This window comes from Canis lupus, chromosome 3 (genome assembly GCF_011100685.1).
Source record: "Canis lupus familiaris isolate Mischka breed German Shepherd chromosome 3, alternate assembly UU_Cfam_GSD_1.0, whole genome shotgun sequence".
Lineage (NCBI taxonomy): Eukaryota > Metazoa > Chordata > Mammalia > Carnivora > Canidae > Canis > Canis lupus.
Window position 1 is genome coordinate 33,884,528 of NC_049224.1, and position 27,727 is coordinate 33,912,254.

A 27,727-nucleotide genomic window follows, 5' to 3' on the forward strand; every position below is an offset into this window, starting at 1 on the left:
AAGTAGATTTCTGTCCTGTGATGAACCAAGTCTCAAATACACAAGCTTTATGTGTTAAAGTATTATTTTTCACTTCTTATGAGAATATTACAACTATCTATTAAGACCATCCACTTAAATGACCTATACCAGACAAGTGCTTTGGTCCTCTAAGGCTAATATTGCTATGAAGAAAAAAATCATTAACACCCTCTAGGATTTCTTGGACAGTCATTACATAGGGAAAATCTGGATGTACTGGTCTCTAGAAAACTTCCTCTTTTTCACTAATCTGAAGGCATTCAGGGATGTCACTAAAGCAAGAAAACAATCCTAAATTAATGTTTTATTAGGGCTTTACTCTCAGCCCCAAATAGCTTCCTTGTTAATTATTATAAATAATAATAATAATAATAAATAATTTGGGGATGCCTGGGTGGCTTCAGAAGTTGAACATCTGCCTTTGGCCCAGGGTGTGATCCTGGAGTCCTGGGATCGAGTCCCACATCGGCTCCCTGCAGGGAGCCTGCTTCTCCCTCTGCCTATGTCTCTGCCTCTCTCTGTGTCTCTCATGAATAAAGAAAATCTTTAAAAAACTGACGATGGGAATCACAATATAGATGCAAAACTGCTATGAACCATAAGCAGGATAAATGCAAAGAAAACCAAAACACTGGGGCACCACAGCCTTAGCTTCCTTTGGACTTTCTTGACCTTAGATGCTTCAGAAAAGTTTTATGAAACAATTGGCATCCTGTAGTAATACAGACATTTCTGTAATGGAATTTACCTCCCTCCCTCCTGGGCTTCCATGATTCCACATGGTTGCCTGACATCTCTTCTTAAAATTGCAGCCAAAAGTGAGAGGAAATGGGATGAGGTTCAGAGACATCTCAGCAAGCTTCACAGGCCCATGTTGTCCCCTTCCTCTCCTGGCTGCATGTCTTCCTACAAGTTTTATATTTTTAGGCCACAGACACATTCTTGTGGTGTTCAACCTGTCCTCAAGACCTGTACTGCTGACCCCTTAATTTCTGGGTAACACATTGTCACAAACAGTTATTACAGTCACATCCATTGACTCAATCACTACATGTGTTAGATTTCCTCATTTCCTCAGATGACTTAGAACCAGTTCTTTTAAAAACAAAGGCAAAAAAAAAAAAAAAAAAGGCAAAGAAGCCAGTCTGAGAGGGCTTCATACTCTACAATTTCAACTGTATGACTTTCTGGAAAAGGCAAACCATGGAGACAGTAAAAGACTTGGTAGTTGCTGGGGTTAGAGCATAGGGATGCAGATAGAACACAAAGGATTTTTAGGCAGTGGAAACATTTTATGTGATACAACAATGGTGGATACATGTCATCATACACTTGGGAAAAAACCATAGGATATACAACACCAAAAGTGAACCATAATATAAACTATAGACTTCAGTTAATAATAATAGTAATGTATCAACATTATTTCATCTATTGTAACAAATGTACCATACTAATGAGAGATGTTAATGATAGAAGGGGTGTGTGGGTGTGTGTAGAAGCATATAGAAACTCTGTGATTTCTGTCCAGTTTTTCTGTAAATTTAAAATTATACTACATGATGTGAGTCAGAGAATGACAAATGCTATACAATATTACTTATACATGGAGTCTAAAGAAACTGAAATCATAGAAACAGAAAATAGAATAGTGGCTGTCAGGGGCTGGGAGTGGGGGAAATGGAGAGATAGATGTTGGTCAAAGGTACAAACCTGCAGCATCGAGATGAATAAGTTCTGGGAATCTAACATACGGCATGGTGATTATAGTTAGTAATATTATATACTTGAAAGTTGCTAAGATCTTAAGAGTTCTCATCACAAAAAAAGGAGGAGTAACTATGTGGGGTGATAGAGGTGTTAACTGACATTATCATGGTAATCATTTTGCAATATACATATATCCAATTGCCAAGTTGTAAACCGTAAACTTATAAACTGTTATGTATCACTTCTATGTCAAAAAAGCTAGGAAAATATTTTTAAAGTTCCTCTAAAAAAATGAACTCTATTAATTAGTTTTTAAAAAAGGAAAACAATTTTAACATTACACTCACTCTGAGCCCTTATCAACTCAACTTCCCAGTTAAAGCTCAAAAAAAAAAAAAAAAAAAGGCTGAAGCTCTGTAGTTGCTGTATTTTAATAGTGGCTACAGAAGTGCAGGTGGTCAGAGCTCGAACCACTGCTCTGAGATTTCCACCTTCGTGAGCTTCACATACTCACCACAAACACAGTACTTGGAAAAGCGCAGGATCTTCTCTGCCATGGCCTTGTGAAGGTGATAGAAGATGAGGTTGATAACACAAAGTAGGTACAAAATATGAGTTTTCTTTGTTCCTTTCCTAAAAAGTTGCTTATGGTGAACACTCTCAAAAATAAATGTGTAAGCTCTCCTGATTTGCAGAGTCCCAGTCTTGAAATAAACCCTGCACAATTTTGACTAAGAATTGTACACATTTAGATATGCTGTAGTGACAAAGACATGGAATGCGATTAAAGATTGTAAAAACTGGGGATCCCTGGGTGGCTCAGAGGTTTAGCATCTGCCTTCAGCCCAAGGCGTGGTCCTGGAGGCCCGAGATCGAGTCCCACATCGGGCTCCCTGTGTGGAGCCTGCTTCTCCCTCTGCCTGTGTCTCTGCCTCTCTCTGTGTGTCTCTCATGAATAAATAAACAAAATCTTTTTTTAAAAAAATATTGTAAAAACAGATTCTCCTCAACCTGTGTGAACCAATTCTAATATCCTCAATAACTAGAAAAAGCATAAACAACTCTAGCATAAACAAGACGAGAATCAGTCTATTAAGCAATAGATTGAAATGCAACTTCATTTTTATTTAGCAGAGAGAATGTCTGAAACTGAATCTTCAGTATTAATATTAATAAAAGAAACAGAAAAGTGGGAGGAAGGAGAGGGAAAAGAAGTAGAATTAGTTTTTCTCTCTTTCCTTGATTGTTAAAAGAATATTTGGTGAGGGAGAGCCATAATTTTGCCAGGCTTTAGCATTGCAATCAAACACCCCCCCCCCCAAAAAAAAATTACATCCTTAAATTCCACACACATCTCTAAATTGTACTTTTTCCTGCATAATATATTCTTTAATTTGATTGTTTTGGTCTCTCTCATATTCTTTTTATTTGTATTGCTGACGCAATTCCCAATACCCACTTATACCATCAGCTCTTTACTTTTAAACTGCTTTTACTTTTCATGAGGTCCACTTTGAAGCACTTTACATTCTTTGTAAACTGCACTGTTTGGTGTTTTAGATAGAGTGGATATATATGATGTGTTCAGCAGTGTGAAAAGAACTCCTTTATCATTTTGACTTCCAAGCAGAATTTTGAAATTTGGAGCACAAAGGTTAGAAATACTCATCCTTCAATAAGCAGCTGCATAAACAGGATTTTTAGGGCAGTGAAACTATTCTGTATGATTCTATAATGGTGGATACATCTTCACACATTTGTCCAAATCCATAGATGTACACCACCAAGAGTGAATCCTAATGTAAACTAGGATGCCTGAGTGATAAAGAAGTCAATATAGGTTCACTGAATGTAACAAATGTACCACTGTGGTTGAGGAGGGTGGTGTTCATAAAGGGTAAGACTGTACCTGTGCAAAGGCAGGAGGTATATGGAAAATCTCTGTACCTTCCTCTCAATTTTGTCATGAACCTAAAACTGCTCTTAAAAATAAGTCTTTTTTAAAAATAAACATTTAAGTTTTCTAAAAAAGCAATTAGGAGCCCCTGATTCACAAGCCTCCTGAAACATCCCACAGGGCAATGGAATCTTCCCTCTTTTGAGACATAGGAATCTCTTTGCTCTGACACCTGTATACCATGATGGTTTGTTTATGAATCTAGACTTGCTCTTCCCACTCATTTTTGTGGTAACCTACATCCAGAACTCTGCATGATACACAGTAGTCATATGTCAAATGTTAACTGAATGAACAAAGATGGAAATAGAAAAATTCACCCCAGAGAACATAGGAATTGGATATTTAAATGTATCTGTGTATACCTAGATTGATCGATCTATCTACCTATCTATAAAACAAGCCTTTGTCTATCTATCTATTTATCTACCTATTATCTATCACCTATCAATACTTTGTGAACACTTTATGCTTTGCTTGGTTAACATAAGTTAATAGTACATTAATATTCCTCTTGGAAGCAGACAAGGGGACAGTCCAGACAATTCTAGCTCTAGCTCTGCTGATAACAGACTATAAACATGTAACTATTTCCAGAGCAATGCATTTCCTATCATTCACCTTGCCCATGGTTGCCTAGACACTTGCCTCACTTTCACAAATAAAAGGCAACCAACATTTATTGGCCTATCCTTTCAATGCAGTAGAGATAACTCCTAAAAAGAAAAAAGCAAAAATGAACTATTGGGACTTCATCAAGATAAGAAGCTTTTGCACAGCAAAGGATACAGTCAACAAAACTAAAAGACAACCTACAGAATGGGAGAAGATATTTGCAAATGACGGATCAGATAAAGGCCTAGTTTCCAAGATCTTTAAAGAACTTATTAAACTCAACAGCAAAGAAACAAACAATCCAAACAGGAAATGGGCAAAAGGCATGAACAGAAATCTCACAGAGGAAGACATAGACATGGCCAACACGCACATGAGAAAATGCTCTGCATCACTTGCCATCAGGGAAATACAAATCAAAACCACAATGAGATACCACCTCACACCAGTGAGAATCGGGGAAAATTAACAAGGCAGGAAACCACAAATGTTGGAGAGGATGCGGAGAAAAGGGAACCCTCTTACACTGTTGGTGGGAATGTGAACTGGTGCAGCCACTCTGGAAAACTGTGTGGAGGTTCCTCAAAGAGTTAAAAAGAGACCTGCCCTACGACCCAGCAATTGCACTGTTGGGGATTTACCCCAAAGATTCAGATGCAATGAAACGCCGGGACACCTGCACCCCGATGTTTCTAGCAGCAATGTCCACAATAGCCAAACTGTGGAAGGAGCCTTGGTGTCCATCGAAAGATGAATGGATAAAGAAGATGTGGTTTATGTATACAATGGAATATTCCTCAGCCATTGGAAACGACAAATACCCACCATTTGCTTCGACGTGGATGGAACTGGACGGTATTATGCTGAGTGAAGTAAGTCAATCGGAGAAGGACAAACAGTGTATGTTCTCATTCATTTGGGGAATATAAATAATAGTGAAAGGGAATATAAGGGAAGGGAGAAGAAATGTGTGGGAAATATCAGAAAGGGAGACAGAACGTAAAGACTGCTAACTCTGGGAAACGAACTAGGGGTGGTAGAAGGTGAGGAGGGCGGGGGGTGGGAGTGAATGGGTGACGGGCACTGGGTGTTATTCTGTATGTTAGTAAACTGAACACCAATAAAAAATAAATTTAAAAAAAATAAAAAATAAATCTAACAGCAGTATTTTGGTGTCTGCCACAAAACATTTATGATTTTGATGTTTATATATTTTTCTCAGATAATGGAGGTCTTACAAAACCTCAGACCATTTTAAGATCATTCACCCCTCTTGATGAAAGGGTCAGAGTAAATTATTTTAAATAATGATTTTAGGGGATCCCTGGGTGGCTCAGCAGTTTAGCGCCTGCCTTCGGCCCAGGGCGTGATTCTGGAGTCCTGAGATCGAGTCCCACATCAGTCTCCCTGCATGGAGTCTACTTCTCCCTCTGCCTGTGTCTCTGCCTCTCGCTTTCTCTGTGTTTCTCATGAATAAATTTAAAAAGTCTTTAAAAATAAATAAATAAATAAATAAAGATTTTAAAGCATTGTCAGTTCTATGCTATGTAGTTGTTCTCGTTCTCTCTCTCTCTCTCTCTCTAAAAGGGAAGAAGGGGGTCTGAAGAGAGATCTTGCTGCATATGAACAATCTTACAAAATTTGACCTATATATATCTTAGATGGAAGTGGGTCTACACACATCCTAAATGCCCACGTCTGCCTAAGGATGAAGCCCAACTCTTCCTAAAGGCTTCAGGGCCTGAGTCCCAGGCAGGTCCAAGGTGCTGTCTAGCTGCACCCCACTCCCTTGGCTTTTCAAACAGCACTCCAGCCCCTCAATCCCCAATCAGGTCACACATCGGTCTTCCTGCATTTTACTGAGGACTTCCTCATGCTGCCCCACTGGGAAAACACCCATCTATCGATCAAGTTTCAGATTGAGACCTCATCAGAGAAATATATTCCAAATGTTGCCAGCTCTGCCAATAGGGTGCCTGCCCATGAGCAGAGTCCTTATCACTCTGTGGGTGATTGTCACTTAGCCTCCTTCTCTGAAGCTTATGACTTCCAGGCAGAAATTTCTATCAATTCCAATAGCAAAGCTTAATTCTGGGCAGAGAGTAGATCTCAAAGTTATAGGAGTTCACAAAAATTTCTAAGACATATGAATGCAAACCCCTGTTTCTAAAATAATTTCGTAAGTATATCTCTATGGAGACACTCCTTTTTTAGTGTCAGATATGAGTTAGTGTTAGACATGAAGGTGACGAATAATGTGGAACTAATGTAAGAAAATAAAACTCCAGAATGAGAAACAAATGAACTAAGAAGTGATTACAGTCTTTATGTGGTCAACTGAATAATTATTTATCAAGGAAAGGGAATATTACACTTAAAATTTACATTTTACAATCCACAACCCATAGGCTGGATTTGCCAGTGTCCAACCCCCAATTTATGGATGACGTGTTGTTGTTTTTTTTAAATGACTCACCCATAAATATAATTCTACCCCTGCATGGAAAACTTTATATCATCAGAGAAAAGATGAACATTTTTAATATCTGGCGATGAAAAGAACTGATTTTGCTACTAATTCTGGAGGGATTATTTCCATCTACAGAATATTGCAATGAAAAGACAGCATCTAAATCAGCATTCTGGCAATTCCCCACCCTTAGCCTCATCCCCTCACCAAACCCAGGAGCCAGTGAACAGCAGTAAAGTATGAAATACAAAGAAGACCCCCAGCAGAACTCCTGCCATCACTAGGTCAACAAAGGTCAATGTGTGCTCTTGGAACCCTGCACACTCTATTCAGGGAGCCCCACCCCGGCCTGGAGCACCTCACCTCAGCGCACACTTTTACGCTAATGTATTCTAGCATTCCAATACTTTCGTCACAGCTAAGCACTTTTTACAGGGAAAGCCTTCCTTCACATCACAATTACTTCTGGAGCTCATTTTGCCTCTAAATCTGTGATAATACCCTACTCAGGAAAATCACATACTTGATGCCAGACTTTCTCTTGTAAATAAATAAATAAATAAATAAATAAATAAATAAATAAATAGTTTCTTTACCCCCTGAGTTCAAATTGAAGAGCAAAGTATAAGCTGGGTAATCTCAGATTCTTTCCTAAGAAACAAAAAAAGGCATGTCTTTGGGGTCTTGAAAAACTGAACCAAAAGTCAAAAAGCTGTCATTTATATTTATCCCTAATATTAATGAAATCAAATATAATCAATGACTGCATAATTGCAAATAATCTCATCTGAAGATCCATGTGCAGTAAATAACGTGTGTGGAGAAGGTGGGGGATGAGATGCCTTTTAAACACAAGAGCCATGTCTCACTACTATGGCCACAAACTCCACTACTTGATTTTTAAGAATTTTAAAAACCATTTTCAATATTTAAACTACCCATCAATGCTATAGATTTAAGAAGTCAATTGTGAGTTTAAACCTGCATGATAAATTTCGAAACAGAAACTCACAGCTAGAATGTAAGTAAGAACTGATGCAAGGGTCTTCAGATCAGAAAAGAAAAGAGCTTCTTACCATGTTTATTGATGACACAGGGCCAATGCTGTTAACATAGATGTCAACGTCAATTACGGTCGGTTTTACTGTGGAGAAAAATACAAGTGCGTTAACACTGTGCCAGAGTGGCCGAGGAAAGTATTCGACTTCCTTTGACTCATGCATCAACCCCTCACAGATATGCAGAAAAGGGGTGGATATTTCTTTTGGATTTGCCTTGCAGTTGCAATTAAAACCCTGCTTGTCTTCCTTTTAAAAATTTTCAAAGGACAAGAGATTCTTACTTGTATTTAACAAATTCTTGGAAAACAGGGCATTTATACACTGCATGTTGCCAGGAATAGATCACTGTAAAGATATTCTGCAATATTTGTTAAGCTGATTATATGGCAAAGAAAATATAAGACAATAAATATAAAATGATTAAAGACACTGCACAAGATCCTTGATGCCAGGGTTTTCCATAAAGCCAAACCCCAGTTACGAGTAATATCAAAGATGGCTCCAGTTCCTTATCCGTCACCTGACCGCATAACTAATTGTTCTAAAGCAAAGTGACTCAAAGCCAAGATCTGGAGAGTGCCTACATAAGAGAAGAATAAGGAATACTGATTATTGTCATTGTGAAACCTGAAGACACATACATATCACAGATTTAAAATCCTGTAACTCAAAAATGAATAACATTTTAGTAAGTTAAAGAATTACAGTTTCAACCATGAGGGCATAGAATTTATAGACGAGAGATTGTAATCCAACATTGTGCATCAAAGATAAAATTGGTTCATTTCCTTGTAAAGAAAATCAGTTTCTCTTTCCTTAGCAAGTACCAATAATGAGACTGCAGAGCCGGCCAACCTCTGAGTCAGGGTTCATGCCCTCTGAAAAGAAGGAGGTTCCCTTTCCTCTGCCCTTAGCAATTGATAAAGGGAATGACAGCACTGATTTCAGAATATTTCTTCCCTAGAGAAACACAAGACTCTGAACCTTTGCACATGAAACAAGTCATTTCTACAGCTACAAGAGTGTTTGTATCCTCAACTATTTCAATAACTTACTCCAGTTTTACTAAATAATCATGCACAAATGGACTTCTGCACTCTACTTTTGGAATTATGAGTAGCACTTCTGAGCTCACAATCTCATTAATTGCATATCCAGCAGTCTGTAGCCCAAGCCACGTTTTCCACACCTCCATGAAAATGAAAACAATGATTATGAGTTTGAGCCAACTACTCTAACATCTGTCAGGGCAATCAAGTTATATTGGCTTCAAAGAGCTGTTGGCATTTTGGGAAACACCCCAACACAATTCTATGTGTTATGTATATAGTGCTTACATTTCATAAAAGGACTGTTCTTCATTTTAGACAGATTTGATAACTACTATGAATAGTAAGTATCATTTTTCTTCAGCTTCACTGGATACAGCAAGTTTTCTGTTTCTAGACACCACAAAACCTTTGGTGATATCATTCAAGAGCCTGTGTTAAGTCAGTCAATTGACAACCTACTTTTTGCAAGAGACTTTTCTCATTGTTTTATGGTATCATGCTGAGTGAAGTAAGCCAGTCGGAGAAGGACAAACATTATATGTTCTCATTCAGTTGGGGAATATAAATAATAGTGAAAGGGAATATAAGGGAAGGGGGAAGAAATGTGTGGGAAATATCAGAAAGGGAGACAGAACGTAAAGACTGCTAACTCTGGGAAACGAACTAGGGGTGGTGGAAGGGGAGGAGGGCGGGGGATGGGAGTGAATGGGTGACGGGCACTGGGGGTTATTCTGTATGTTAGTAAATTGAACACCAATAAAAAATTAAAAAAAATAAAAAAAAAAAGTTTAGGCTTCCAGAGCATTTAATCTCATTAATTAAAAAGGACCTACACACATAAAGCCTTAACTTGAAGTGGGAAGGGACAAATGAATATTAAGTGCAAAAGTACATTGAAGGTCTTAAGGGATAACAGTTTGGAATAAACACACACATACACACACACACACACACACACACACACACACATGGATGTATACATGTGCACCCAAAATCGGGGGAAATTAACTGTTTTAAGCAAATGCTCTTTTAAGCAACATCATGCTAAAGTAAAAGGAGCTTTTAAGAAAGTGACGGTGGCACCCAGGAAAGAGACTGACCCACAGGTGGTTCAAAGCTTATAATTCAAAGACTCATGGCCCTGACAAATGATCTTTGACAAGGGGGCCAAGATCATTCAAATGGGAAAGGGACAGTCTCCCAACAAATGGTGTTGGGTAGACTGGATATCCGCATGCAAAAGAATGATGTTAGACCCTTACTTCATGCTATATAGAAAAATTAACTTAAAATGGATCAAAGACCTAAAGGTAAAATCAGAAACTACAAAACTCTTAGAAGAGAACATTGGGGAAAAGCTTCATGACATTGGAGTTGGCAATTATGCCTTGCATATGACACCAAAAGCACAGGCAACAAAAAATAAATAAATTAGATTACATCAAAATGTAAAACTTCTGTGTATCAGACTCAGTCAATAGAGTGCAAAGGCAACCTCCAGAATGGGAGGGAACATATGCAACTCACATATCTGATACGTGGTTAATTTACAACATAGAAAGAACTCCTGCAACTTAACAACAAATAAGCAAAAAATATCTGATTTAAAAATGGTCAAAGGACTTAGACATTTCTTCAAAGATATTCAAATGACCATTAAGCACTTGAAAAGACAGCACTAGTCATTAGGAAAATGCAAATCAAAACCACAATGAGATATCACTTCACCTTCATTATGATAAGTACTTCACTTTCATGAAAAACAACAGCAACAGAAAATAACAAGTTGTGGCAAGGACGTGGAGAAACTGAAACTCTCAAGCATGGTGGGAATGTAAAATGATACAATCACTATAGAAAACAGTATAGCAGTTCTTCAAAAAAAATTAAACATGGAATTATATAACCTAGCAATTCCACTTCTGGGTATATACCCAAAAGAATTAAAAGCAAACATATATTTGTACACCCATGTTCATAGCATCATCATGCACAAAAGCCAATAGATGGAAGCAACTCGAGTGCCCACGGAGGAATAAATGGATAAACCAAATGTAGTGTATTCATATGAACTATTATTTAGCCTTAAAAGGAAAGAGATTCTGAAAGTTTGTATTCTTTTATTTGATGGTCAAATGTAGCCGCAAGAGAAGAGGCTCAGAATAACAAAGTTTATTATATTCACAAGTCCTGGACACTGGAGATATGCCTTGTAGGGCCGCATGGGAAAGACATCAGGGTGGTCAGGAGGCAGAAGCCAGGGCAAAGTAGAGAGGGAAGGCACTTATGCCATGATTATAAATAGGATTTCAGCAGGAAAGACACAGCAAGGCAGGATAAACAGTTAGGATTGGCTTGTTTGAATAATTACTGTGGTCTCTAGTACACCTGGGATGATTAAGGCAGAAGAATACTGCTTCCTGTAGTGTAAGGGCCAGAGAGGGACTATGGCTCTGGATTGGTTAGCCTGCATATCAAAAGTATGGTTCTGGCTAGGCCCTTTGCTATCTCTAAGAATTGGCTAGCCCCAGAGGAACAGTCTGTTCTCAGTCAAAAAGGGTTTTTAAGATATTAAAACATCATAATATTCAAATTATAAATATAAAATTAAAATATATGTGTGTTTATATATGCAGATATGCACACAATGATGCACGTTACAACATGGATGAACCTTAAGGATATTATACTAAGTGAAATATGTCAGTCAAAAAAGACACATACTTTATAAGTCAACCTATATGAGGTACTGGCATAGTAAAATTCATAGAGACAGAAAGAAGAATGGTGGCTGCCAAGGGCTGGGGGAGGCAGGGATGGTGGGGTTAGTGTTTAATGGGTACAGAGTTTCAGTCCTGCAAGATGAAAAGAGTCCTGGAGATGGATGGTGGTGATGCTTTCAAAACACATTCATACAGTACCACTGAACTGTACACTTAAATGTGGCCAAGATAGTAAATTTTATGTTACATATATTTTACCACAATAAGAAAAGATTAAGCCCTGGGTAGCTGGTGAAGGATGAAGAGTTACACAGAGGTAAAGAAGCTAGCAATGAGGAGGCAAGAGGAGGGGATGTGATTTTCTGAGTGAGCGGGAGAAGAGTCTATTGGAAAAGTCTATAGTATATATATAAAATAGGGCTAATGGTACGGGGTCTTATATATTTTGCCCAAAAATGTATTCACTTTTCAATTCTTCATTTCAATTCTACCTTACCTATTTGGATGTCATTATCTCCTATAAATTTAGAACTAGTATGTCTGAGAAGAATCACAAACTCATAAGCTGTGCAGCATAAATGAACATGGCAAAGATGCACTGGGTAAGCCTTGACAAGCATCAACCACATTTATTCCTTGGAAAGATGCATGTGGCCCAAAGGCAGTAATGTAAGACTGTTCTTCTACTTGCCTCTGTCACAAGACCAATGCACATACCTGCTTGGTTATTTTTCTCCATTCAACCAGAGGCTTCCTCATCTTAGAACAAGCATCCTAGAATTATCTATCAGTCATGAGCTGAGGAGATGACCCAGATGCACAGACAAGAAATGGCACCTGTCAGAGTGGCCTTGCTAGGGGAAGAGTATAGGTCTAGGGTAGATCGGTCTACTGATGAATGCAAGGGCACATGGCTGAATTTTGCTCTTCAGAATGCTACTTAAATCCTGGAGGTTAACAGGTTCTTTGCCTTATTTTGGACACAAAAGGAACCCTGTCATGATAAAAAGTCAATAAATTATTCCAATGCACAAAAGTCTATTTTTTTTGATGCTCAACATCCAAAACCACGTCTAATATAGTACAAGATTCCTATTAGACAAACTCAGCTCCTCTTGTGAAAAGAAAAATAAATCAAATTTCATATCCAAAATTCCCAACAAGTTATATGTTAAGGGGCCTCATTTAAGTATTGTGAATGGGTACTTCTTACCAGGGGTCTAACATTCCAAACCTGAATAATATAGGTAGTAAAAACATTTCTGTATAATCTGCCACCAGTCCATTGCTTCCCAGTTACATATAAATCTTAACAAACATCTTTGATTTTTCTCCCTTCCAAATGTGGTGGTTACGGTTCTGGCCTTGGGCCCCCAAATATGAGCACCAATGTCATTCAAATATGTCACTGTGCCTCAAAATAAGGTCAGCTCTGAGCTTCTCATAGCACGTAAGGGGCGTACTGGTGATCCAATTCCACATCTTCTAACTTCTCTAAGACTAAATGGAAAGGTATATTGAGCTGGCTTCTCAAAGGCCCCAGAACTTTCTCTCTTTTGCGGGGTTGAGGAGAGAGAGCACGAGCTGGAGGGAGGGTAAGAAGGGGCAGAGGGAGAGAGGGAGAATCTTAAGCAGGCTTCATGTCCAGCACAGGGCCAGATGTGGGCCTGGACCTCAAAACCCTGAAAATCATTACCTGAGCCAAAATCAAGAGTCCGATGCTTAGCCATCTATGAGTCACCCAGGCACCCTCTTTCTCTCTAAAACCATAGAATTACAATAGTATGTTTTACTTGAGAAAAATTGGAGAATAAAATAAAAAAGACAGTAGAAAACAGAGGAGTTATGCTTAGTGGATTCATGGGACCCTAGGTGAGTCAGTGTCAATTCCTCTAGGGGAAAGTAAAAGAGCAGGAATCCATCCCAGAGGGAATGAGGTTAAAGATTTACACAAAACACACAACATGTTGAAGTAGTAGTCCTCAAAGACCACAAAGACCAGTACTAATAATCATTTGGTTTTTCTTGAGTCATTTGATTAGTATCTCTTACAAAAGATGGCTCATACAAATTTTAAATAAGTGCCTGGGATCTATTAGGAAAAATTACTTTACATATAGTAACTGAGAGGAAAAGGTGTACTGCCTTTCTCTGAATCTCCATATTCTTAGGTCACTTGCTACTTTTAAGTCATAAGCAGCCCTTAACATTCCCAATGAAGACTGGCTCTTGGAGAGAAGGGTCTACTGGTGACTTAGTCTCACCCCTTCCCACAGTATCTGCCACAGTTCCTGACACACAGTAGGTACTCACTTGAATACTAGATAACTATGCTTTCTGAAAATTGTTTTTATTATTAAAACAAATTATTAAAAATTTGGTTTATTATATTTAAATGGATTTTACATGTTAAATGTTCACATGAGATTGAAAACTGTAACAGGAAGAATAATTTTTAAATGTCCCCTGGAACCTGATGACAACCACAAATTGATGCAAGTAGTCAAGACCAAGTAGTCAAAAGCTGATAAAAGATTGTCCAATACAAGGATACTCCTGGAAATAGGCATCTGTTACAACAGAAATTACATTAGATTCCTGGTAGAGGAAAAAGCTGAGAATGGTACTGGGAGAGCAAATGAAACCGTTTATGCTCATTCATAAACAAGCAAGAAATAGACAATGACAGAAATAAAGACTACAATAGATGAGATATAGGGCCAGTAGGTGTTGACAGGGATATAAAATGCAGAATGAGGGAAGGCTCAGGTGATTATAGCTCTCCACAGAAGGTAATGCTTTATGAGTTAGCCCCAGACTGGCAGCAAGAGGGAGGAGGAATGTAGACCCCAAAGGACACTAAGCAAAAGTGTTAAGTGAGGTGACACAGCCAGTAGAGCGTGCTGCCTGGCTTTACAGAGTGGCTCTGCCATTTACAAGTTCTGTAATTTTGAAAAGCGTCTTAACATCTCTGTGCCTCAGTTCCACTATGTGTAAGATGAGCCGAAAGGAAACCCTAATTCTTGGTGGGGACTCAGGGGAGTGGTTAGGTAGCTGTGAAATGAATAGTAGGTGCTCAGTAAATGTTTGCTATGGCTGCTGGGGCCCGTGGAGTTAGACACAGAAAAGAATGTCAAAATCTTGCATTTGTTGCCTTTCAACTAATATTTATGTCTAAAAGTCACTCTAGTCACTTAAATTATATTTTTTCATGAAAAGTTTAAATATACTGACAGAAAGATTTAAATCCTGGCAAATAAAATTTTAAAAAGAGGAATAAGGGGCACCTGGGTGGCTTAGCTGGCTAAGCATCTGCTTTTACCTCAGGTCATGATCTCAGGACCCTGAGATTGACCCCTCTAGGTCTCCCTGCTTAGCAGGGAGCCCGCTTCTCCCTCTCCCTCTGCCACTCCTGCTTGTATATAATTGCTCTCTCTCTCTCTCTCTCTCAAAAAAAAATAAAATATTTTAAAAACAATAACTTAGTGGGAGTTTATCATCACCATCACCATCATCATAAATAAATCTTTCCAGTCTCTTCTTAAAATGCAAATACTGCCTCTGAGGTTTACATTAAGTCCATCTATACCACTTGACAGAGATGTGTTTTCAAATGTTTTTCTCTAGATAGGAGAATACTAGGTTATCCAGGGATGAGTGAAGGGATTTGAGAGGAAGAGGTACATAGAATGGGCAACCTTGGTGACTATCCTAATTTTATCAAGACCCTAAGACCATGTTTGACATAGGTTAGTCCTGGAGCACTGAAAGCACTATTTTGGGTTCCATTTCAGCTTTGTTAGGGTTCCTACTTGGCCACTTAACTTGATTCTGACATTCCATTATAAGGTTTACAGCTAATCCCATCTCCATTAATCCTAGTACTATAGATGCCAACTCTAAAGCCTTATTTCTTTCCCAATCATCCTTTAAGTATGTGATCGTAAGTGGACCAACAAGAGTTAAAAGATCAAGATAAAGTTGTCATCACCTCAGACCTGGGCCACACCTGATAAATAATAAGAAAGAAGGCAAACAGTGAGATTCTGCTTTTGTATGCATTCATATAAAAATGTATTACTGAGGTAGACAGCCTAAGAATTCATATTCTCCAAAGAATGAAGAGAGTACTGATGTTAAAGTTCAGAACCACAGCTTCAGAACTCCAATGGGGATACAGATTTCCACCTCTTAAGAGTTTGGTGGTAATAAAGATAGAGGAATTTAGAAAGGCATCTGAAAAATCTAATAATTTTATAAATTTGAATCTGAAGTCACCATATGACCTTGTGAAAACAACTTAAATTTTCTGGGTCTCATTTTTTACAATCTGTAAACCGAGTGAAGTTTTCCTCCAAGCATGAACTCAATTTATTACAACAGGAAAGATACATCTTAGCAATGCTCTTCATGATAGCACCTTGTCCTTTCTATTACCTAACTGGGAATATCAAAGTATATTCACCAACAGAATTTTTAGTCCATGGTAGATATGAAAAAAATAATGCATTACATCTTTAAACAACAAGCAGATTGAGAATGGTATTAAAAGCCTGGTATGTAACAGATCTTATTGTACTTTAAAATGTATAACAGGGGCACCTGGATAGCTTAGTTAGTCAAACACCTGCTTTTGGCTGAGGCCATGTGGCATGGAGCTTCACAATGGGATCCCTGGTCAGTGAAGAGCCTGCTTCTCCCTCTGCCTATGTCTCTGCCTCTCTCTGTGTGTCTCTCATGCATAAATAAAATCTTTTTAAAAGGGGGGAAAAAAGAAAAAAATTCACTTGAGGGACACAGGAGCAGACTTCACCAAGCAGAAGAAAGAATCAGTATCTCAAAAATAGGACATTCAAAATTACCAAGTTGGATGAACCAAAAGAAAAAAAAAAGAATGAAGAAAAATGAAGATAGTTTAAGGGATTTATGAGATACCATCAAGCGAACAACATATGCATATGAGAGTTCCAGAAAGAAAAGAAACACAAGTGCAGAGCCTATATGAAGAAATTACGGCCAAAAATGTCCCAATTTGGAGAAGATAAATGGATATACAAATTCAAAAAGCTCAAGGAACTCCAAGTAGGATAATCTTAAGAGATCTACAAGAGACACATCATAATCAAACTAAAAAATCACACACAAAGAGAGAATCTTGAAAACAGAGAAATGATTCATCACATATAAGGGAGCCCCTATTAGATCATCATTGGATTTTTTAGCAGAAACTTTGATGCATCAATGGTAATGGGATAATATATTCCAAGTGCTGAAAGATAAAACTGAAAACCAAGAATATCATGTTTGGCAAAACCATCCTTCAAAAATGAAGGAGAAATTAAGACTTTCCCAGCCAAACAAAAACTGAGTAAGTTCATTACCATAAGATCTTCCCTACAAGAAATACTGAAGGCAGTCCTTCAAGTTGAAGCAAAAAGATAATGAATAGAAATGCAAAACTACACAAAAATACAAAATTACCTGGTAAATGTATACAAATAAATAAATAATCCTAGAGTATTGTAATGTAGGTACATAAACCACTTTTAAATATGATAGATATTTCTAAAAATGTATAGAAAGTACCCATAAATCTATGTTAATGAATATACAGTATAAAAATAAGTAATTTATGTCATCAAAAGCACAAAGTTTTCAGGGGGTACAGAGATGTAAAGAAGTAGAGTTTTTATATGCAATTGAAGTTATTATCAGTTTAACATAGATTATTATAACTTTAAGATATTTAGTATAATAGTAACCACAAAGAAAATACCTTATAGAATATAAACAAAAGGAAGTGAGAAGGGAAACAAAACAGGTCACTACAAAAAATAAATGAAAATTTAAAAATGCAGTGAGAGGAGAAGAGGGACAAAAATGTGTAAGACATACAGAAAACACTAAACTGACAATGTAAGTCTTTCCATAACAATAGTCACTTTAAAAGTAAATGGATTGTGGTGCCTAGGTGGCTCAGTCAGTTAGGCATCTGACTCTTGATTTAGGTGCAGGTCAGGATCTCAGGGTAGCGAGACTGAGCCCTGCATGGAGCCTGCTTAAGATTCTCTCTCTCCCTCTGTCCCTCTCCTGCTTGCTAACTCTCTCTTTCTCTCTTCCCCTTCCCTCCTCCCTCTCTAAAAAAAAAAGTAAATGGATTAAATGTCTCAAAAAAAAAAAAAGACACATCCACGTATTGCCTCAATGGTTAAAAAATCAAAGATCCAACTTGTTATATATATATATATATATATATATATATATATAAACCATTAAAACAAATTAAGAAAAACACATGATAATGTCAATTGATTCACAAAAAGCATTTGACAAAACTTAATATCCTCTCACGGTAAAAAAAAAAAAAATTCAACAAACTCGCAACAGAGAGAAATTACCACAATATAACAAAGGACACACATGAAAAGCCCACAGCCTATACAACAAACAAATAAAAGGCATCCAAAATACAAAGGAAGAAGAAAAATTATATCTATACAGAAACATTACCTTATAAGTTGAAAACTCTAAAGATTCTATACACATACACACACATACACAAGTTCATCAGTTGCAGGATATAAAAACACAAAAATCAGTTGGATTTCTACACACTAACAATGAATAATCTGAAAAAGAAATTCAAAAAACAGTTCAAGTTACAATAACATCAAAAAGAGTAAAATACTTAGAAATAAATTCAACCCAAGGAGAAAAAGACTTGTACATTGAAAACCATAAAACATTGGTGATAGAAATTTAAAAAGGGATGCCTGGGTGGCTCAGCAGGTGAGCGTCTGCCTTTGGCTCAGGGTGTGATCTTGCAGTCCCGGGATCAAGTCCTATGTTGGGCTCCCTGCATGGAGCCTGCTTCTCCCTCTGCCTATGTCTCTGACTCTCTCTCTCTCTCTCTCTGTGTCTCTCATAAATAAATAAATAAAAATCTTTTTAAAAAAAGAAATTTAAAAAGACACCAGAAAGTGAAAGACATCCTGTGTTCATGGGTGGGAAGACTTAATATTTTTAAGATGTCAATACTATCCAAAATTCCAATGACATTTTTGGCACAAATAGAAAATTCCATTCTAAAATCTATATTGAATCTCAAGGGTCCTTAAAGATCATAACAGTCTTAAGAAAAAAAAAGACTCAAGGTAGTAGTCTCACATATCCCTAAAAATACTACAAAGCAACAGTAATCAAATTGGTGTGGTAGTGGCATTAAGAGATATATAGACCAATGAAACACCTTTATGTATATGGCCAAATGATATTTGACAAGAGTGCCAAAACTATATAATGGGGAAAGGACAGTCTCTTCATCAAATGATGTTGTAAAAACTGCATATCTATGTGAAAAGAATGAAGCTATAACATTATCTTACCCCATATAGAGAAATTAACTCAAAATGTATCAAAGATCTTAAAATTATACCTAAAACTACAAGACTCTTAGAAAACTCCTAAAACAACATGAGCAAGTATTCATGATATTGGATTTGGCAATGAATTCTTGAATATGACATCAAAAGCCCAAAGGACAAAGGCAAAGATAGATAAATGGGACTATATTAAACTTAAAAACTTCTGAAATCACAGTAGCCAAGAGGTGGAAGTAATCTAAATGTCAAGCAACATATGGGTGGATAAGAAAAGTATATACAAATACAATGGAACTACTCATCCTTAGAAAAGAAGGAAATCTGTCATATGCTAGAGTATGGATGAACCTTGATAACATTATGCTGAGTGAAATGAGCCAGCCACAAAAGGAAAAGCGCTACATGATTCCACTTATATGAAGTCAAAAGCCAGCTGTGATCCTGTGATTCTATTATAACCAATTAAGCATTAATAGTACAAAGTACTTTTTACTGAACTCTTTCAAATTTCTTTCACTTTCCAACCTACTTTTACAATTCAACTTTTCAGTATTACAATGAATGTCTTTTATTAATATTTGTGTTTTAATATTATCCTTTCTAAGAGTATATGGTAAATCCTATCTTTGCCTTCCTATCTAACATTCTTTATTCATTCAACAAATAATCAATGAGTAAATACTGAGCTAGACACTGTCCTAGGAACTGAGGATAGCCCATAGTCAAGACATAAAACTCCTATTTTCTTTCATAGACTTTAAATCATAGTGAGTTAAACAGACAGAAAACAAGTAAACTAATCATAAATCAGTTATTTTGATAGTGACAAGGACCATGATGGGAATAAACTTAGATACTGAGATAAAGAGTGAATATGGTGTGAGGATAGGAGCCTTCCTTGGGTACTGTGGTTCACTCCCCTATAGCCATTATACCCTAGATAGTTAATACAGCCTTGACTGTAATTATTTTTGAATATCCAGACAGTCCAATTACATCTAATGGTTAATGAAGAAAAATATGTATAGTATTGAATTCCCAGAAAAAGAGATATTGGGATGAAAAAAATTTGAAGAAATTTTGGCCAAGAATTTTCCCAAACTGATGAAAGACATCAAATCACAGATCTAAGTGAGTCATCGAACACCAAAAATCATAAATATAAAGAAAGCTCTATCTTGACATGTCATTATCAAACTGCTAAGTAGTCAGTGAAGAACAAAATCTTAAGAGCAGACAGATAAAGTCACATTATATAAAGAAGGAAAATGATGACTGATTTATCATAAGAAATAACAGAGGCTAGGAAACCATGATGCAAGATTTTTAAAGAACTGAAATATTTTGACCACAGTGAAGCTGCCTTAATTTTTCTAGATAAAAGGACCAGGCAAAGATAATGTGTTTCTAGAATATTTAATTAGCTGCTTATTCTAATTGCTTAAGATAGAACCCTCTCTATCCTTGTGCCCTGGGCATTCCATGATATGTTGCATGTGTAGAACCATTCCCATTCTTATATATACCATGCACACAATCTACCCCAGAACCTTGTCTTCTCTGCTAATGTCTTGCTCTGAAAGATTATTTCTGTTTTATGTTTGTTTTTTGTTGTTGTTGTTTTGTTTTGTTTTTGTTGTTGTTGCCAGGCGGCCCCTAACTGTACAGATTGGGGGCTCCGCCCCAGGAGCATCTAGGGCCCTGCATATGGGGAGCTGCGGCAGTTACTGCGGGAGATGACTCCAGAATTGGAGAGCTGGCCACCGCCACTGTTGTTATTCCTCCTGGTGTCACCTTGTACTTGGGACTGAGCAGGGGCATCATAGGACTGAGCCCTGCATCTGGCAGGGGGTGAGGCAGCTCCCCCAGGTGCTCACACTTGAGAATCAGCACAGCAGGCCCCTCCCCGAGAAGACTAGCTAGAAGGGCAGGGGAAAAGCAAGTTATTGAACAAACAGCACTGGAAAATTCCAAGGGAAGTCAAGGGATTTACAGTATATAGAATCAGAGGATACTCCCCCCTGTTTTTTGTTTTGTTTGTTCCCTCCACACCGGCCTTTTTTTTTTTTTTTTTTCCTTTTCTCTCTTTTTCTCCTTTATCCAGTACAACTTGTTTTTGGCCACTCTGCACTGAGCAAAACGACTAGAAGGTAAAACTCACCACAAAAGAAAGAATCAGAAACAGTCCTCTCTCCCATAGAGTTACAAAATTTGGATTACGATTCAAAGTCAGAAAGCCAATTCAGAAGCACAATTATAAAGCTACTGGTGGCTCTAAAAAAAAGCATAAAGGATTTAAGAAACTTCATGACTGCAGAATTTAGATCTAATCAGGCCAAAATTAAAAATAAAATGAGATGCAATCCAAACCGGAGGTCCTAATGACGAGGGTTAACGAGGTAGAAGAACCGGTGAGCGACACAGAGATGGCAAGGAAGGAAACTTAGGAAAAAAGAGAAAAACAATGAAAAGATCATGATGATAGGATAAGGGAAATAAATGACAGCCTCAAAAAGAAAAAATCTACATTTAATTGGGGTTCCAGAGGGCACCGAAAGGGACAGAGGTCCAGAATATGTATTTGAACAAATCATAGCTGAGAACTTCCCTAACTTGGGAAGGGAAACAGGCATTCAGATCGAGGAGATAGAGACATCCCCGCCTAAAATCAACAAAAACCACTCAACACCCTGACATTTAATAGGGAATCTTGCAAATTCCAAAGATAAAGAGAGGATCCCTAAAGCAGAAAGAGACAAGAAATCTCTAATCTTTATGGGGAGAAGTATTAGGATAACAGCAGACCTCTCCACAGAGACCTGGCAGGCCAGAAAGGGCTGGCAGGATATATTCAGGGTCCTAAATGAGAAGAACCTGCAGCCAAGAATATTCTATCCAGCAAGGCTCTCATTCAGAATAGAAGGAGAGATAAAGAGCTTACAAGATAGGCAGAAACTGAAAAAATATGTGACCACCAAATCAGCTCTGCAAGAAATATTAAGGGGGACTCTGTAAAAGAAAGAGGAAGTCCAAGGAAACAATCCACAAAAACAGGGACTGAATAGGTATCATGATGACACTAAATTCATATCTTTCAATAGTAATTCTGAAAATGAATGGGCTTAATGACCCCATTAAAAGGCACAGGGTTTCAGACTGGATAAAAAAGGAAGACCCATCTATTTGCTGTCTACAAGAGACTCATTTTAGATGTAAAGACACCTACAGCCGGAAAATAAAAGGCTGGAGAACCATTTGCATTCAAAGGTCCTGGAAAGAAAGCAGGGGTAGCCATCCTTATATCAGATACATTAAAGTTTATCCCAAAGACTGTGATAAGATTTGAAGAGGGACACTATATCATACTTAAAGGATCTATCCAACAAGAGGACCTAACAATCATGAATATGAATATTTATGCCCCAAATGTGGGAGCTGCCAAGTATCGCCATCAATTAATAACCAAAGTTAAGACATACTTAGGTAATTATACACTTATACTTGGTGACTTGAACACAGTGCTTTCTATTATAGACAGATCTTCTAAGCATAACATCTCCAAAGAAACAAGAGCTTTAAATGATACACTGGACCAGATGGATTCCACAGATATTTACAGAACTTACATCCAAATGCAACTGAATACATATTCTTCTCAAGTGCACATGGAACTTTCTCCAGAATAGACCACAAACTGGCTCACAAATCAGGTCTTAACCGATACCAAAAGATTGGGATCGTCCCCTGCATATTTTCAGACCATAATGCTTTGAAACTAGAACTAAATCACAAGAAGAAGTTTGGAAGGATATCAAACATGGGGAGGTTAAGGACCATGCTGCTAAAAGATGAAAGGGTCAAACAGGAAATTAGGGAAGAATTAAAAAGATTCATGGAAACTAATGAGAATGAAGATACAACTGTTCAAAATCTTTGGGGTACAGCAAAAGCAGTCCTGAGGGGGAAATACATCGCAATACAAGCATCCATCCAAAAACTGAAAAGAACTCAAATACACAAGCTAACCTTGCACCTAAAGGAGCTGGAGAAAAAACAGCAAATAGATCCTACACCCAGCAGAAGAAGAGAATTAATAAAGATTTGAGCAGAACTCAATGAAATAGAGATCAGAAGAACTGTGGAACAGATCAACAAAACCAGGAGTTGGTTCTTTGAAAGAATTAGTAAGAAGATAGATAAACCATTAGCCAGCCTTATTAAAAAGAAGAGAGAAAGGACTCAAATTAATAAATTCATGAATGATAAAGGAGAGATCACCACCAATACCAAGGAACAGAACCTGAACTGGCCGATAACCAGGGAGGAAATTGAAGCAGTCATCAAAAACCTCCCAAGACACAAGAGTCCTGAGCCAGATGGCTTCCCAGGGGAATTCTATCAAACGTTTAAAGAAGAAACCATACCTATTCTACTAAAGCTGTTCAGAAAGATAGAAAGAGATGGAGTACTTCCAACATTCATTCTATGAGACCAGCATCACCTTAATTCCAAAACCAAAGACCCCACCCAAAAGGAGAATTACAGACCAATATCCCTGATGAACACAGATGTAATAATTCTCAACAAGATACTAGCCAATAGGTTCCAACGATACATTAAGAAGATTATTCAGCATGACCAATTGGGATTTATCCTCGGGATGCAAGGTTGGTTCAACACTCATAAAGAAATCATCGTGATAGATCATATCAACAAGAGAAAGAACAAGAACCCCATGATCCTCTCAATAGATGCAGAGAAAGCATTTGACAAAATACAGCATCCATTCCTGATCAAAACTCTTCAGAGTGTAGGGATAGAGGGAACATTCCTCAGCATCTTAAAAGCCATCTATGAGAAGCACACAGCAAATATCATTCTCAATGGGAAAAACTGGGAGCCTTTCCCCTAAGATCAGGAACAAGACAGGGATGTCCACTCTCAGCACTGCTATTCAACATATTACTAGAAGTCCAAGCCTCAGCAATCAGGCAACAAAAAGAAAGAAAAGGCATTCAAATTAGCAAAGAAGAAATCAAACTCTCCCTCTTCGCAGATGACATGCTACTGTACATAGAAAACCCAAAAGACTCCACCCCAAGATTGCTAGAACTCATATAGCAATTTGGCAGTATGGCAGGATACAAAATCAATGCCCAGAAATCAGTGGCATTTCTCTATACTAACAATGAGACTGAAGGCAGAGAAATTAAGGAGTCAATCCCAAGTACAATTGCACCCAAAAGCATAGGATACCTAGGAACAAACCTAACCAAAGAGGTAAAGGATCTATATCCTAAAAACTACAGAACACTTCTGAAAGAAATTGAGGAAGACACAAAGAGATGGAAAAGTATTCCATGCTCATGGAGTGGAAGAATTCATATTGTGAAAATATCTATGCTACCCAGGGCAATTTACACATTCAATGCAATCCCTATCAAAATACCACGGGCTTTCTTCAGAGAAATGGAACAAATAATCGTACGATTTGTATGGAATCAGAAAAGACCCCGAATAGCCAGAGGAATATTGAAAACAAACAAACAAACAAACAAAAAAAAAAAAACAGAGCTGGGGCATCACAATACCGGATTTTAAGTTGTACTACAAAGCTGTGATCATCAAGACAGTGTCATACTGGCACAAAAACAGACACATAGATCAATGGAATAGAATAGAGAACCCAGAAATGAGCTGTTAACTCTATGGTCAACTAACATTCAATAAAGCAGGAAAGATTATCAGAGTATCCACTGGAAAAAGGATAGTCTCTTAAGTAAATGGTCCTGGGAAAATTGGACAGGCACCTGCAGATGAATGAAACTAGACCACTCTCTTGCACCATACACAAAGATAAACTCAAAATGGATGAAGGATCTAAATGTGAGACAAGATTCCATCAAAATCCTAGAGGGGAGCACAGGCAACACCCTCTTTAAACTTGGCCACAGCAACTTCTTGCAAGATACATCTATGAAGGCAAGGGAAACAAAAGCAAAAATGAACTACTGGGACTTCATCAAGATAAAAAGCTTCTGCACAGCTAAAGAAACAGTCAACAAAACTAAAAGACAACCTACAGAATGGTAGAAGATATTTGCAAATGACATATCAGATAAAGGGCTAGCTAGTACCCAAGATCTATAAAGAACTTATTAAACTCAGCAGCAAAGAAACAAACAATCCAATCATGAAGTGGGTAAGACATGAACAGAAATTTGACCAAAGAAGACCTACACATGGCCAACAAGTACATGAGAAAATGCTCCGCATCACTTGCTATCAGGGAAACACAAATCAAAACCACAATGAGATACCACCTCACACCAGTGAGAATGGGGAAAATTCACAAGACAGGAAACAACAAATGTTGGAGAGGATGTGGAGAAAGGGGAATCCTTTTGCACTGTTGGTGGAGACGTAAACTGGTGCAGCCACTCTGGAAAACTGTGTGGAGGTTCCTCAAAGAGTTGAAAATAGATCTGCCCTATGACCCAGCAATTGCACTACTGGGGATTTACCCCAACGATGCAGATGCGGTGAAATGCCAGGACTCCTGCACCTCTATGTTTATAGCAGCATTGTTCACAGTAGCTAAACTGTGGAAGGTGCCTCGGTGTCCATTGAAAGATGAATGCATAAAGAAGATGCAGTATAAGGTATACAACGGAATATTACTCAGCCATTAGAACGACAAATACCCACCATTTGCTTCAAAGTGGATGGAACTGGAGGGTATTATGCTGAGTGAAGTAAGTCAATTGGAGAAGGACAAACACTATATGGTCTCATTCATTTGGAATATAAAAGATAGTGAAAGGGAATAAAGGGGAAAGGAGAGAAAATGAGTGGGAAATATCAGTGAGGGTGATAGACAATGAGAGACACCTCACTCTGGGAAAGGAACAAGGGGTGAACAAGGTGGTTGGGGTTACTGTGTGATGGGCACTGAGGGAGGCACTTGATGGGATGAGCACTGGGTGTTATGCTATATGTTGGCAAATTGAACATCAATAAGAAAATATTTAAAAAGTAAAATAAAATCCAAATCATACAAAGTATGTTCACTCACCACAATGCATTTTAATCAGAAATCAATAACAGAAAGAAAAACTGGAAAAATCTCAAGTATTTGGGAAATGATTATCAGACACCTAAATGAGCACTTTGCATGGGTGAAAGAAGAAATGAAAAAGGAAATTAGTAGGGTCTTTTGAATTGAATGTAAATGAAATAAAAAAAACTGAAATCTGTGGAATGCTACTATAGTATTGCTTAGTAAGAATTTGTAGCACTATACACTAAATTAGATAAGAAGGTCTCAAATCTATGACTTCATCTTCCACTTTAAGAAACTAAAAATAAAGCAAATGAAACCCAAAGCAAGCCGCAGAATGGTATTATACAGATCTAAGTTAAAATCAGTGAACTAGAAAACAGAAAAATAATATGGTTGGGCCCTGATCTCTGTATTTTAAAGAGATCCTCAGGTAATTCTGATATAAAGCCACATTTATAAACTTTTGGACAGACTTCTTTTGGAATCTCTTCAAGCCATGATATTCTATGAAACTATGATTTTCACATCTGCATTTGTCCCTCAAAAGTGAGTTAGTAGGATAAACAACCTAATCGATATGAGCACAGTAATACTTTATAAAAGGATCTGTAAGATATTTTTGATCAGGATGTTAATTACATACTGATGAAATGCTGACAGCTGAACAGAAATCTCCATATAAGGCAAAGCTTTTATGACAGTGGAGCTGCCTGCAAGTTCTATTTCACTACTGATAAGCCAGGCCAACACAGTGTGTAGGTCTAGGAACACAGTGGATGGAAGGCAGATGACATGTTCTGTCCTCTCTTTATGTGTCAGGTGTTTTAATCTACAATTCTTACAACAAGACTTGGATATATTTTTAATTATCTCATGTAGAGATAGTACCTACCAGTCAGTGACATTGTTTCTTGCAGGGAATCTGCTGGCAACTGGTGGAAGAACCCTTATTTGAGTCCATTTCTTTTCTCACTCAAACCCTCTCTAAAGCCACATAAAACTATTTTGCTCAGTTTCTGCAGTGGTAATGAATAAACATAAGAAACAGATCACTTGTTATTCTATAAACTGAACTGCATATTCAAATCAAGTCCAGACATTAGATTATTCCTAAGGACATGTGATCAGAGTTATTTACCAAATTACATGTTAAAAAGTACTTATACATTGAGATCTCATTATATGTCTCCTACAAGAAAAAATTATAGCCTAGTAAAAAATCATTTTAATGAACCAAACCACGGGCATATATTCTAATATAGCCTTGCCTTACACAGGCCTTAGGTAAAATGTGCCATGGTGAAATCCTAAGTGCGAAGGTATATGTGTCAAAGGGATCACTGCCCAAAATGGCAGGGATTATGTGGGGAAGCTGAGGTCTTAACCCAGTATCCCTTGGATGCTTTATTAGTCTCCCACAGAGATGACAGGTATAATTTCTCCACAAAATTTGTTCTACACCTCCCTATGCATTTGAATTAATTTGTGAGAGAATCAGTTAACTAAGTCTACAGTAATCCTTTTACTTTGAGCAGAACAATTAAGAATGTCTGTTTCCTCTCCTCCTACATCTGTTCTGAGAATGGAGTGAATACATTTGAATTATTTTCTGGATATACAGTAATTGTTGGAAAATGACAACTCACCCATCTGTATAGTAGGCTGTAGTTTTT

At 37.6% G+C, this 27,727-nt stretch overlaps 1 protein-coding gene across 1 annotated transcript in view; it reads right to left on the reverse strand.

Moving 5' to 3' along the window:
* GABRG3 (gamma-aminobutyric acid type A receptor subunit gamma3) overlaps positions 1 to 27,727 on the reverse strand; it is a 740,987-nt gene that overhangs the window by 697,727 nt on the left and 15,533 nt on the right. Inside the window, exon 3 of the mRNA XM_038532572.1 lies at positions 7,850 to 7,917. Within this exon, the coding sequence (XP_038388500.1) occupies positions 7,850 to 7,917 (68 nt within the window). The remainder of the gene's footprint in view (positions 1 to 7,849; positions 7,918 to 27,727) is intronic.